The 15,449-nt window shown below is 41.8% G+C and overlaps 1 protein-coding gene across 10 annotated transcripts in view; it reads right to left on the reverse strand.

The window, feature by feature from the left end:
• LOC147018539 (uncharacterized) overlaps window positions 1-15,449 on the reverse strand; it is a 282,825-nt gene that overhangs the window by 157,857 nt on the left and 109,519 nt on the right. For 8 of the 10 annotated variants that reach the window (XM_085898301.1, XM_085898300.1, XM_085898299.1 and 5 more), the window contains 5 exons: window positions 12,031-12,116; window positions 7,931-8,048; window positions 6,746-6,906; window positions 2,546-2,687; window positions 2,069-2,255 (listed from right to left, as the gene is read on the reverse strand). In XM_085898301.1, coding sequence (XP_085754427.1) covers window positions 2,069-2,255; window positions 2,546-2,687; window positions 6,746-6,906; window positions 7,931-8,048; window positions 12,031-12,116 — 694 coding nt within the window. Of the gene's footprint in view, window positions 1-2,068; window positions 2,256-2,545; window positions 2,688-6,745; window positions 6,907-7,930; window positions 8,049-9,786; window positions 9,900-12,030; window positions 12,117-15,449 lie in introns of those variants that run through there. The other 2 variants (XM_085898303.1, XM_085898304.1) reach the window with 2 other exon arrangements.

Raw genomic sequence — 15,449 nt, forward strand, 5'->3', positions numbered from 1 at the left:
TGCTGTACCCACCTTTGCCACTTGTACCTACTGACTTTGACTGATGAGTCAAAGTTGGACAGAAGTTTCTCTCCCTTTGTGTGAAAGACAGTGACAGACAGACCCAGATAGCCTCAGTGCCTATGTTTTCAAATCCTGCTGTGCTGCTCTTGATTATCCTTTGCCTCCTCTCTTCAGCCTGCCATTCTCCTTTGGCTGCCTCCCGTATGCATCCCAGTCTACCAACATCACTCTCATTCACAAGAAGGGTGCAAAAACGGATCCTCTCAACTATAGGTCAGTAAATTAACTTCCAATTACAAGAAAAGTCATCGAGTCCATCATTACTGCTGACGTCAAGACTGATCTCTATCAGTTTGAATGCTATCCTGGTCACACAACTGTGGACATGCTGCTGCTTCTCTCTAAACAATGGTAGGATGTCATAAATATCTAAAGAGGTCAAAACCATCTTGCTGGTTATACTGTATCTCAGGCATTTTACACAGTCTTGCACCTTGTACTGCTTGGCAAGCTCTCTGCCTGCAGCATTCAAGGCAGTCTTCATAGCTGGCCCTTTCTCACTTCCTCCACTCATGCTGTCAATGCATGGCTATAAGTGGAACCTCACCTAAACACTACTCCTCTTCCAGTGGAGGCTAGAGTACCCCAAGGCAGTGTGTTGGGCTCGATCTTGTTCCCCATCTACATAAACAACTAGTCTGAGGCTCTGGAAAAACCTCTTCATTTTGCAGATGACTATATTATCATTCAGTATCCCATGGTGCATACCGATGCCAGGTGGACAGCAGCTGCATAACTCTCTGCAGATGTGGAATTAATTAAATTCTGGTCTGATAAATGGATCTTTCAGTCCTGGAAATTCCAGTCTCACCGTATCACTCCGGAAGGATTGTCAGGAAGTTCTGAAGGAAGCATTTTGAACTTCTCGGCATCACCAGCCATGTCCTCTCATGGGCCAATCACATAGCAAAGCTGATCTCCAATGTGAGCTGCAAACTGGGCATCTTCAGTTGCTCAAAGTCATTCCTTTTTAAAAAAATAAAATAAAATTCAGAAATACGCAGAGCCTACAAAGGCCTATGTCTGCAGCTCATTGATGTATGGCTCGCTCACATGGACTGGTGACAAGACATCACATCTACACCTCTTGGATTCTGTGGAATATAAAGCACCAAACATTATTGGCATCTCCCACGATGAGGCCGAAGTACAAGGCCTGTTGCTCTCATATCGCAAAAGGTCAGTGTCTTCAGTTTTTTTTTTACCAACTCGCCCCTGTTCTAACCCCCTCTGCTCCTTCAGCCCTCCTACAATAACTCCCCAGCTCTTCTAAGATGCCAGCATTCCTCCAGTAACTCTCCTGGTTATACTCCTAAAATCCGGGCTTTCCACACACGTCTAGTCTTTTGTTGTTATTTTCTCTCATTTGTGGACTGTTCACTCATACTCTTCACTCCAAGGGTTCAAGCAAGCAGTGCACCACCTTCTCCTGTCATCCTCTATCCCTACCTATGATAATTTTTCTCCCCATTAACCCTTCCTAATCCAACCCTCTTACTTGCAGGTTATCGTTTCCTCCACCTCTACTCTTTCCCTATTCTCTCATCAATCCCTTCCTTGTGTCCAACAGTAGCCCCACTACCAGTATGTTTGCCATTTTACCCCCCCCCCACCCCACCCATCTTCTCAATCTTCCATGAACCTGGATTTTGTTCAATAACCCCTCCTCCCCACTACTCCTCACTCCACCTCCTCGCCCTCCCTCCACTCATAGCAAACTGTTGATTTCCGATGCATAATTCCACATGGAAAAAAAGGTTCTTAGACAAAAAAAAAAAAACAAAAAAAAAACATTTTAAACCTCAAATGTTTCACATGCACATAATCTCCCTGCATGACCCATTCTTCAAAGAAAACCAGTCACCAAGACTGGAAATACTTCAAAGAAAAGAAAATAAGTTATCTTTCTCACATAACTGATTCACAATCAATAACGAGCCACAATGTAAAGACAGTTAAATGGAAGACAAAAAAAAGTAGAACATAATAAAGATTATCATCTCACCCTCAACAGATGGTACCACACAGAGGTGCCCCCAAAGTCAATGTGGAAATCTGTGTAGCTGTCACGTACACCCATGAGGCAGTACTTCTGCACGTGTGGGCGTGGGAATAATGACTCTTCGGGCCAAAAATTCTCCACCCATGAGAGGCGTCGCACCACATCCGGCGCTTGAACCAGCTCTGATAATCTGCATAGAAAATGTGTTGTTACAAATCAATGCAACTCGAAAATCATTGCAATTCAAGTCTGAACTCAAAAACCTTGGCAATAAAAATATTTAAAAAATTAAAAGGAAGGAGAAGAAAACAAAACAATGTTCAAACATGGAATTTGCTTCAATGTGAAGAGGACAAAGAAGAAAGCACTAGACAAGGGGAAATGTTAAATAAAAACCAAGAAAGACTCGCACAATAAGATGACCAACAATGAGCATAAAGTTCAACAGAATTGCTCGCAACGGCGAGAGCTCACACCTACTTTGTGTCTGAGAACTCCAAGCTGATAGTGTTCAGGGTTTTTTGCCGATTTGTGCTGTTGTAATATTCCCGGAATTCCTTCAGTGTCATCTTGAAGTCAGCTTGCCTATTTACATCGATGACGTCGATTACCCGGTCTGCACCTGCGGGGAAAGAAAATGGGAAATTGAGGAACAGCAGTAAAAGTTGTACTAAATTCAAAGACAAGTACACATTTTAAATCAAAAGATCAGTACGAAAAAAGCAAATGTATCAATTTCCTAATCTTCATAAGGGCCCTGTTTAATTTCTGCCTCCACAGACAGAGAATATTGTCGCTTAATAAAAAAAATTATCAGAAATGGGTTCAAGAGAAGGGGAGAGTGGAAGGAGGAGCAGAAGGGAGTATGTGATAAGAAATGGAGAAAATCAGAAAGAAAGCACATTTTAATTTTCCTTCCCACTTGCCATTTTTCCGCCGATGTTAATCTTAAATCTTCCAGATGGAGGCACTTTGTGAATCTAAACTTGAAGAGAAAAATATAACAAATATCTACGGGTTCACGGGTCGTGTAGTACATCATTAAAAAAGAGCAAAACAAACTTCATTTAACAAGACCCATTTTGTATCGAGTAGCGATGTGAAATTCACCTTTCATGTGAATTCCACATACAAGACAATTGCTGAGGTTCTCAAGCTTAAGTCAGCAAAATGCCTTCATCCTGGTCTATTAATTTAGGATGTACATGCCAGGTATAAATAGAGTGCCTTCAGAAAGTATTTACACTACTTGAGCACTTCACATTTTGTTGTGTTACAGCCTGAATTAGAAAATGGATTAAATATAATTTTTTTGTTTCCGATCTCCACAGGTGATGGTGCATGTCAGAGCAGAAGCTCTACGATGAAGTCCAAGGAACTGATCATAGAACTCCAAAATAGAATTGTGAGGAGACAGAGATGTGGAGAAGGGTATAAAACAATTTCTGGAGTGTTGAAAGTTCCCAGGAAATGGAAAGAATATGGAATTACCCAGGCTCTTCCTCGAGCTGGACATCCGATCAAACTGAGCAACTGGGCAAGTGCAGATGGGTGGATGATGGAAAGGCAGTGGACATAGTATATCTAGACTTTAAGAAGGCATTTGATAAGGTACCACATCAGAGGTTGTTAGCCAAAGTGAGGGCTTGTGGAGTGGCTGGTCAGGTAGCTAATTGGATTGCAAACTGGCTTTGTGGTAGGAAGCAAAAGATTGGCTGTGAGTGGGAGGGTGTCTTGCTGGTAGGATGTAAGTAGCGGGGTACCTCAGGGATCAGTACTCGGACCATTACTTTTCATTATTTACATCAACGATTTGGAGAATGGTGTAATGAGCAAGCTTTCCAAATTTGCAGATGACACAAAGCTTGGAGGTAAAGTGGATAGCAGAGGGGGTGGTGATCAGATTCAGGAAAGTATTGATACTTGTATAGATTGGGTAAAAGATTGGCAGATGGAATTTAACCTGAGCAAGTGTAAGGTGTTGGGGATGGGAAAGAACAATGAAAATAGAGATTACAGGATGTAAGGGGTAATTTTGGAGCGTGTCACACAGGAGAAGGATCTGGGGGTGGTAATAGATAAGGGAGGAAAGCAGGCAGCACAGTGCCAAGCAGCTATAGGTAAAGAAAATAGGGTTTTAGGTTGTATTTGGAGGGGGATCATTTATAAATCAAAAGAGCTGGTGTTCACATTGTACAGGAATTTAGTGAGGGCCACATCTGGAATATTGTGTGCAGTTTTGGTCACCACAATTCAGGAAGGACAGGGATGTCAAAGAGAGGGTTCAACACAGGGCTACTGGATGGATTCCGGGCCTAGCTCGACTCAGCCATGAGGAGCGGCTGAAGGAGACAGGGCTTTATACACTAGAAAGGAGGTGGTTACGAAGATATATGATAGAGATGTTTAAGAAAATGAAAGGTAGAGATAAAATAAGTGTAGATGAATTATTCAACAGAGGAGACAGTGATAGGACGAGGGGCCATAGCCTGAGAGGAGAGTTAAGATGGTAGTAAAGTAGGGGACTTTTACTCAGAGAGTAGTTAATGCATGGAATGGCCTCCCTGGAAAGGTAGTGGCAGCAGAAACAGAAAATAAGTTTAAATTAGAGTTCGATAGGTACCTGGAAGTTATGTAGATAGAGGGGTATGGGGATGTTGATAAGACTTTTAGGTAGTTTGAGCATTGATGGGTGATTGTGTGCATGTGTACGGTGTGCTGTTGGTGGGGGTCTTGTCAAGGGGGGGTTGTGTGGTTGATGTTGTGTGTTTTTAACCAAGCTCATGCCCCCTCCCCTGAGAGAAAGAAGAGAAAAAAATACCAAAAAAAAACCAACAGCAACAACAACAAAAAACAAACAAACAAAATATTTCATTAATTAAAAACTTTTTTTGCATTTTCTTCCTTGGATCTTGTGTAGATAAATTAGTATGGTGTTCACGCAGGCATGATGGACTGAATAGCCTCCACTTGTGTTAGATTTCCTTGCAAAAAGGACCTTGGTCAGGGAGGTGACCAAGAACCCAATGATGACTATGACAGAACTAGAGTTCCTTGGCTGACATGGGAGAACCTGCCAGGACAACAATCTCTGCAGCACTTCACAAATGTCGGCTTTAGGGGAGAATGGCCACAAGGAAGCCAGTCCTTAGAAAAAAAAAATAAGGCACATGACAACACACCTGGAGCTTACAAAAGGCACGCAAAAGACTCAGAGCATGAGACAAAATATTCTGTGGTCTGATGAGGAAAATTGAACTCTTTGACCTGAATGCAAAGTGCGAGTGTCTGGCAGAAACAGAGCACAGCTCATCACTCATCTAACACCATCCCTACCGTGAGGCATGATGGTGGCAGCATCATGCTATGGGTATGCTTTTCAGCGGCAGGGACTGAGAGACTTGTCAGGATAGAGGGAACAATGAATGGAGCCAAGTACAGGCAAATCCTTGAGGAGAACCTGCTTCAGAGTGCAAAAGACCTGAGACTGCAGTGAAGATTTTATATTCCAACAGGACAATGACCCCAAGCATGCAGCCAAAGCAATACTGGAATGGCTTCAAAACAAGGTGGAAGTCGTTGAGTGGCCCAGCCAAACCCAGACTTGAATCCCATTGAGAATCTGTGGAAAGACTTGAAGATTACTGTTCAGCAACGCTCCCCATCCAACTTGACAGAGCTTGAGCAAATCTGCAAGGATAAATGGGAGAAAATCCCCAAATCCTGATGGGCAAATCAGATACAGACAGAACCAAGAATAATAGAAGCTGTAATTACTGTCAAAGGCGCTTCTACAAAGTATTGACTCAGGGAGTTAAATACTTATGTAAATTCGATATTTCTGCATTTAATTTTTATATAAATTCGTAAAGATTTCTGAAAACACGTTTTCACTTGGACATTATGTGGTATTTTGTGAAGATCGGTGACAAAAGAAAGTTACTTTTTTTAACTTAATCCATTTTAAATTAAGGCTGTAACACCAAAAAATGTGACAAAAGTCAAGGGGTGTGAATACTTTCTGAAGGTACTGCATACTTTTGCATTCCAGAGAGACATGCTGCAGGCATCCGCAAACGGCAACAAGACCTGCATCATGTAAATTAATATTGTATACAACTTCTGCATGTACGTGGTTAATAATGCCGCTATATTTAGTAGTCGTATTTCGGATGCAGCTTGCGGCTGTCCGTTGCATCATTGCTGTGAGCGTGACTGCCGCTGATGCAGTGCCCCGTTTCCAGTTAGCTGGTATTCATTTTGCCGACCTCGGAAGGATGACAGACCGAGTCAACCCACCTGGTGTTATATAACGGCATGATAGGGGCTCAACTCAAGACCCAAGGATCTTAAGGCAGCCACCTTAATCGTTAAACCAACACCAGGCTTGCTTTATTTAGTAAAGGTGAGTATAAATTGATGCAACAATAATCATTCAATCCTTTAACAAATTACTTCAAGGCTGGGGAAGGGTGAGAGGGAATTCAGGGGCCAACAACCAGCCATCTTCTGAGATCAGTTACCTCCCAGCACTGATGCAAAAGGAAACACTGGATACTTTTTACTGCTCCTCATTAATGCTGAATTAAAAAAGACTGATTACCATGTCAGATGTTGGATGACTTGCACAAATTTCACGAGTTGTTAGACTTGAACCAAAATGAAAATACGTTGTATTACCTACAAGGTCTTCCACTTCACACACTGTGAAAGAAGGGGGTGGCACGGCCATGCCCAGGCCCTCTTTACGAGGCACCACAATTGGTGCGTTGAACCCATTTTCAACAAAGTATTCAACCGTCAACTGATGGCCAGGTAACCTCAGGATCACATCCTCAGCACTGTGGACCAGAAGATCACAATAAGAAGGAAGAAGTGCAAAGGAAAAGCAACTGAAAATTTAACATGCCTTTTTGCATACAATTGGCAAAATGTTCCTCAGTGACCATTGGTAATGTTTTGCAGGCAGTATTCATCCTTTTAAATCAAACCTTTTATAGCACAAGGCCACTGTGTCTCCTCTTTATCCTCAATTCCTGTTAAAGCCAAAATAAAACAGCAATAATTTTTTGAAACCCCACCCCATTGTGCTAAAAACGGATTATCAGTCATCCAAAAAAAAAACGATTCATAATACAAAAGTCTGCTCAATGCCAAAATGTAGCGGTTGTGCAAACAAGGTCACAGCACTTTAGTAATGTTGCCAGAACCTATCGGAAAGTAATGATGAAATTGTGTTGCAATTGATGGAATCAAGAAAAGATTATCGAATAATCTTTGTGAGACGAGACGAAAATGTAAAAATTAAAATAATTCAACAATTTTCTCAACAACAAGATGGTAACAGTTTGCTTGTCCAGGCTTTAATGATACCAACTTGGCATAGAAGCTCCCACAGTCAAATCCTTCAATAAGTTACAAATTACAAGCTACTTGACAGTTGCTCAAGCAGGTCTTTTCTGATCCTTTGAAAGTAATGCTAATTGCTTTCAAGATGATATTCAACACATATGGTGTCGCGTCACCCGCAAATTGATGTTTGCCACACCTTGTCAAGGTGTGCGATAAAGACGCATCCACAAAGAGAACAGAGTGAATCAATTCACGTCATTATCCAGGATAGCTTAATTAATAATTTTTGCATTTATTATAGGTGTTATCTATCGGGAAAAAGCTGAAAGCGCAACCAAGAAGAGGCCGATGGGGGTGGGATAAGTGACGCGAGGGTCACAGACAGACAGAAAATGGCACCATTCTCTGGATGTGAAGATGAAACAGTCATATTAAAAGGTCAGGATTAAATCAACAACATCAAAAGGACACAATTAACTGCCCAACCACAATACCCAAAAGAGAAGCAAGGACCTTGGAAATGTGCGGGCGTAAAGCTGTTTGATGAAAACAGGTGTCCCTGCTTGAACTGGCTTCGTTGCAGCAGCACCCTCAGAGTAATCATGGCGATGCCAGTTTTTGCGTTTTTTCACTGCAATGGGAATACATGAGAGGAAAAGAAAAATAAACAGGAGGAAATAAGTTGATAAAAACAGAAAGGACTACAAAAGTAAGTAAAATGAGTGGAGGGAAACAATGATGGAAATTCACACAAGTGAGAGCAGAAGAAAAGAAGGAGGTAGTGGGTGGGTTTACGGAGGGGGGGGAAGAATGCAGAGTGGTGTGAGCCTCAAAGCTGACAAGTATTTTTCCAACTCGTGCTGTGCATGGCATGTGTGCACAACTGCCAGAGCAAGCCCACGTGACGTTTGTTACAAAACAAGTCCGTCAACCTGAACAAGGTGGCAACGAAAGCATTTCATTTAACCCACATCAACAAAGAGAAAGCAATATGCATCTAAGCATATGCAAGTCACAGAAAATACAGAGTTCATTACATGAAGAGCAAAGATTATACAATAGTGGGACGTTTTAGAAGCGTTTTCGATTTCGCGTACAGCTACACACATAAAATCTCGACGTTGATCTTGTGAGCCCTGTTCTACGCTCGAGGGCAATTATTCACACGAGATGGATTTCATCATTATTCGCCTACAACTGCGAAATTAATTTTAATCTTGTACAGTGGACTCTTGTTAAAACGTCAAATGAAATACTTTGCGAGAACCACTGGTTTCAACGAATATGCATCTCGACTGGGTGTGCAATGTGTATGCGTTTCGTTCTCACAATTCTCGAACGCTCTTGGACAAGTGCATACGTATATTAGATGGAGCACATGCAGCACAATAACAAGACGACCTTCGCCGCTGCTCCGGACCATGTAATCGGTTTGCCTTTGTTTGAAACACTCTGCTTCATGGCATCGGGACCCATTTGTTAAAAATTTCAGTACTTTTTTTTCAAAAATTAGTTTGAAAGAGAGGACGAAACATGCTGTGAACGCATCAAACTTTGATGCTTTGTTGCAAAGAGAACACTTGCTCATTGTCAGTTGTGTACAAGTTTGTGAATATATCAACACTGGAACACCCATGGAGCACGGCGCAACGAAGCATGTTGCTTTGCAACATGACACCCAGCCTTCAAGGCATATCGGAGCGAAATCAAAATGTCTTTTCATGATGTTTTTTGGTTTCATTCGTTGAAGAAAGAAAACATTCCCATCTCCGCTTTCGCCTGCAGGTAAAACACAACAATGCCACAAAATTAAAGCAGCTCTACGGCTTCTTCATTCATCAAGCTTGAAGCTGTTCCATTGATGCCAGAGTTATCCCAAGAAGTACCCTGTGTTCAGAACAAACACATTCTCATGGGGATACTCTTTAATGGTCCAATCTCGGAGTGCCGTGTTTCAAGCAATGGTGAGCAGATGTATGACGTATTCTGGTCGGAACGTATTATAATTGGCTGAATGGGGAGTACAGTACTGTCATTTGGATTTGAAAAATTGCTTTTTTGTGCAACTGTCTCATCAAATTAGTGAGCTATGTAAAAAAAGTGTCATTCATGTTGTCATAATCATATCTGGTATTCATCTTAACAAGAGTCGACTGTATCGAAGACAGTATAAAAACAATCCATTGCTGTGAATGGGGACCAGCAATAAAGGAGAGCTGGATAGTAAGATGTGCAGTGGGACCACCATGACGTCAGTTATTGACAGCGTAAGAATGCTTTGCTCAACTGCGTTTATCAAACACCAAGACGATGAAAACATGACGACGTGCTCAACAATCCATCCATCCATCCATCCAATGAGACCATACTCTGTGCAGAGCGTTGGTGCTGCTTAAGCAGTCTCCTTGGCTATTGGGCACAATCCTGGACGGGTTGCCACTCCGACACAGTATACCAGCATTCTGGCACTCATTTTGCCGACCTTGGAAGGATGACAGGCAGAGTTAACCCCAGTTGGTATTAATTCGACAGCTCAGCGTGATTTGAACTCAGGACCCTAGGATCCCAAGCCCACCACCCTAACCATTAAAGGTCCCATGTAATTCAAATGTCTCTGGTTATTTATATATTAACTTGACCTTCCTCGTGAAGAAATCACCCAGGTTTCTTTTTTAAAATCAACAATGGGATAATTCGACCAATATTTTGAACATTTGTAGTGTTTTCACAACTTGCTATGCCCCGCCCCTCAAAAAGTGGAGTTCAGCGAACTGCAGGTCACATGACCGTTGATGTCATCTCCAGAACGACTCGCTCAGAGTCGATTGATGAGACGTCGCGCGCCGTATAAAGTACGTACAAATGCATTGTGCACATGTGTTTGCTATCTCACTGATCGTCTTAATTCCTGTGATTGTTTCGTGAAAGTTTTTAAGAGTTTTAGCCTTACTTTCAAAAATGCCTGCAAGATGTATCGTAGCAAGATGGAGCAATACAACCAAAGACGGTGTAAGCCTTCATGTATTCCCGAAAGATGAGAATCTTCGGAGAATATTGACATCTAAAGTGAAGCTGACGAGGGGAAACTGGAAAGGCCCCAGCGACACGAGCGTCATTTGCAGCGCCCACTTCGAAGACAGTGACTTTGATCACGGGCTTTATTCACTGTTCAGTTTGAAGAAGTTGAGGAGGCTGAAACCTGATGGAGTACCCATCATAAAAAGCAATGTCGTCTGATAAATCCGTCGTCCGTCCGACTAGTCCGATAAATCTGACATGCTGTAGCTTTCTTTTATAATTCTCTTTTCTTCATTGTTTTCTACTGGCGCTACATGACGACAGTAGGAATAAAATAAATAAAAATGCAACAGAACGTCAGATTTATCGGACTACTCTAGACAATTGCGTCGCAAGGTGTGTTCTGCACACAAATTTTCATTGTATCCGGACAGCAAGGTTGCTTCGTTTTATGCGCAGAGAGATACGGCCGATGACATGGGCTGGCCTTGCTTGCAATTCATTCGTTGCGGTGCAACATGTCCGCTGCGCTGCACTGTGCTGTGCTGGTCACGTCAAGTCACGAAAATATTTCTGATATCGAGCAGTATGCAAGTAGAATCTACCTTATTGAATTACGAATAGGACTTAGTCGAACCAGTTGTTATTGCGAAGTCTTCCTTCAATGTCCTCCCGATCATCATGAATGCTGGGAATTTCATCGCCAGTTTCCTCTGCTTGTCCTGCTTCGGGCTCGAACTGGTAAGGCCGTATTCCATTTCCAGATACCTGAACTTCACCTCCCACGACTATGTTATCCGACAATTCACCATGTGATTCAGACCAAAATCCTTCATTTCTCTCACACTCACTGTCGCTACCAGACACATCAAAGTCCATGTCATCCATTATTCAAAACCAAATGTTTGATTTTTTTTCATAAAGCAGAAATGAACGAAGCGTTTGAGTCGACCAATCGAATGTGGAAACACACAGAAAGCCAATACAATCACGTAGACCACCAACCCGAGTAATTTGCGTGCAGCCTTTGTTGTTCTTGAGATGACGTCATGTGGGTCACGCACGCGTCGTTCAGTAGATTTTGGCAGAATTTTTGGGGTGTTCCCTAAGAAGTTTGTTTTTTTAATTTTACATTTTACAGAACGAGTATTGTGAAAAAAAACATTGTCAGATCAGAAATCACAATGAAAAACTCCTATAGGACATATATATGTGCAAGTTCAGTACAATTGAGTGACATGGGACCTTTAAGCCAACACCAGGCATGCTCAACAATGCCGATATGAAAAACTCACTACCGATTCTCTCATTAGAATCCTGAGGTTTTGTCAAATAGTGTGATATGATAGGGTTCTGAAATGATCATCAATTCCAACTTTATTATCACAGTCAGATTACCAAATAAAGTTCTGAGATTCTAACAAGATGAACATGCAATTTTAGATCTGCATGGAGTTAAACAAACAACAGGGGCTGCGAAAGCATAGCTTAGAATATGGATTATAAAATCTTCCACCTACTTTTTGCTGCTTAAATAATCTGTGAATAAACAAGAAAAAATTCCACCCGCTTGAAAAATGTGCAAGTCAACATACTGATCAAGGGCCCATTGGTTTGAGCACATTTTGGGCAGTGATAGACGTCGATATCTACTGCCTGATGCTCTTCTACATCCACACAGCTGCAAAGAGATAAAACCATGAAGAAAGGTCAGGTTTCAGAGGTTATGTCATTATTACTGATCAGCATTACATCATCAGGAATACACTTGTCAAAGTTTTTAACCAACGATTTAAAAGCCTCGTGGCTATGCTTGTAGATACACAACTTGCAGGACAAGCATGTCAAGAAATACAATTGGACTTTTGCACAAATTACAAGGATGTGAGTAGAAAATGAACAAAATCAACAGAATATATAGGACTTGAACCTGAAATTCCAGCATCATGAGCTATGTAATCAAGAAGGGAACACCAAAGATTCCATCCCAGTTTAACTGTTGTCGCACAAGATCCATGCGTCAATAACTGAAGCAAATTTTAAATTCCTACATGGGTTGCTTTAGCAACATGGACCTTATGCCGATTATGTTACGAGCAATAACAAATTTATATTGCAATGATTTTACATGGTTTGTGAAGCAAACTCCATCTAATAGCTGAGCATAACAATCGTATATTACAAAGTTAAACTTGTGCATTATTGATACAAAAAAGACAAGAACACGTGAGGTTTTGCACGTGGACAGTTCAAATCCAATTTAGTCGAGCATAAACTGGAAGCATGAACTGTGGCATATTCCCTCGCATAAACGGAACAAAATGCTTCTTCATTTTTGGAGACAGGCATTGGATGAATGCATACCAGCACCTTTTTTTGTATACCTTGTTGAGGCTCATATGAGAGCTAAGACACAATGCAAAGCAAGGGGGGGTATGAGACAAGAGGGGAGGGAGTGGGAATGACAAAACAGTGGGGAACAGAAACATGAGGAGATCTGTGGAAGGGAGAGGGATGGGATGGGGAACACTGGGAATACAAGATGGACACTACAGGGACTTTCAGGAAGAAAAGCAGGGAATTTGAAGCAGATGGGTTTGGGGTGGATTAACGAGGATAGAAAATATCGAAGATTTGGATGGGAGACGATAAGAGATGATGGTGAACAGCTGTTTTGAAGGCCTGGAGGGAAGAATGGGATTTAACAGAGTGAGGGAGTTTATTCCAAAGGCGGGGAAAAAGAGGAATGAAGGATAAGGTGAGCAGTGATTCGTGATTTTGGTAGTTTACCAGAAGGGGGTTGTTGGCGGACCTTGAGCGCCCTGCAGAAATATGGTGGGGACAAATCGCAGACAGAGCACGAGGGGCGAGACTGGAGAGGAGACGGTAGAAGACAGAAAGACCACCGACCTGCCTGCGATGAGAGAGTGAGAGGCCCAAAGATTCAGCCTCATTGCGGGAGATGCCAATGATTCAAAATGCCTTAGTTTCCACAGCGAGAAGCCGAGAAAGGTGGGAGCCAGAGCACTAGCCCAGAGGGGAGAGCAGTACTCTACCAGGCTGCGGACGAAAGCTTTGTATGTGGTCAGGAGTTCAGGTGGGCCGAGGAAGGACCTTGCGTGACAGAAGATTCCCAGTCGACGACTGGCTTTGGAGGCGAGGTTTGAAATGTGGCTTTCCCAGGAAAGATCATGGCAGATAGGGAGACCCAGAAGCTTGAAAGAAAGGACTTCTTCCAGAGGGTTGTTGAGAAAGTGGATGGAGGGGGGGTGGGTTTCTAGACGGTCCTTTCGGAGAGACATCGTGAGAGTGTGAGATTTGTCCGGATTGAAAGACATGTTCCACGTGTTGGACCAGTTTGTGATTTTACCCTGATCTGCAGTGAGTGAAGAAGCTGCTGCTTGTCGGTCTGAGAAATAAACCATCGCAAACAGTTTGGAAAACTTTGGTAATTGCGATACATAATGGTGGATGGAATGTAGATTGGCCTTGTTATGACAAAATAAAGTAAAAGATTGGAATTTGCACAAGCTGCTTCTTGTTTTTTGTTTTGTTTTTTTAATACCTAAAACATAGTCTGGATTACAATATATATATATATATATATATATATATATTTATATATATATATATATATATATATATATATATGAAACTATAACGACGTGAGTTATTTGTGAATCCCAAAAATATTTTATTACTCCGTACGCACGAAGCGAAATGTGTTAAGCAATTGGCTCATTCTGCCTGTCTGTCTGTCGACATCAGTCTGTGATCGAGGAACTACTGAATTTCAATCGAGTGTTACATTTTGAAAACTGCACAACTTGAATAGGAACATGAATTGGAACCAAACATGAACCTGCAGTTTAGCAGTACTTTTGCTCAAAAATTTGGCAAATTGTATGGAATCTCATCCCGATCGTGCATGCACACAGGAGGAAGGTGATTTCTCGTCTGTCTGCCTGTCCGGCAGTGAAACAAAATTTTAAATCATTTCAAACAGGAAACTTAATGTTTTTGAGGACATCACAAAGGACGCAAAGAACAAGCACAAAAACCAATTGAACATGTTAAATAAGGAGATGTGAGAGATGGTGCGTCAACGGCGATAAACTTCCGAGAATTTTTTTTTTCCTACAACCTTTAAAACCTTGATTTTATTTAAATTGAATTGTATACTTGGACACTGTAGAACACAAATCACCTTCATGGCACTTTTAAAAACCTTCCATAAATAGTACTGTACTTTGAATGATATTTCTGCAGTATCATGTCCTGAGGGCAGAGTGACTGTGAGATTCAGCATTCATGCCACCTCACAATCTGAAGGCAGAGTAACCAAGTAAGATTGAGCATTCAAACAAATATGGCGGCACCTGTAGCACCATATGGTTCGTGCAAAATGCAAAGCAACAGCTCAAAAAAAAAAACATTCCCATGTCCATCCAAAGACTATGTGGGGTAAGGTGTCCAGTTTTGAACCACATACTGTATATGGTTGGTTGTATTCAACCCACAGTCCTACCTCATCCCTGAACAGGTGACAGGTGTGTGTGTGTGTGTGTGTGTGTGTGTGTGTGTGTGTGTGTGTGTGTGTGTGTGTGTGTGTGTGTGTGTGTGTGTGTGTGTGTGTGTGTGTGTGTGTGTGTGGGGGGGGGGGGGGGGTTATGGATTGAGAGGCTGCACCTGCTGTATTTGTTTTTATGCCTGTAATGTTTCAGGATCTTCTTTCAATCATGTATACATAAATAAAATCTCAGAATACACTGTTTCCAAAACAAAAAAGAATAAAGTTCATTTCTTCCAGCTGTGAAAGAGGTTCTTAATCGAAGAATACCATCCCAGGTCAAAAAACCAGTAAAGACCAGTTGCTTACTGGTCAACTGGTACCAGTTGAAAACCAGTAGCCAACTGGTACCAGTAAAGCCAGTTGGTTTCTTACTGGTTTTAATATGGAAATTGGAATAGAGTGATATATTACCAGTTGAAATACATGTATTTAACTAACTGG

The sequence above is a fragment of the Eptatretus burgeri genome, chromosome 10 (assembly GCF_056783735.1).
Source record: "Eptatretus burgeri isolate ZD-2024b chromosome 10, Ebu_testis_v1, whole genome shotgun sequence".
Taxonomy (NCBI): Eukaryota; Metazoa; Chordata; class Myxini; order Myxiniformes; family Myxinidae; genus Eptatretus; species Eptatretus burgeri.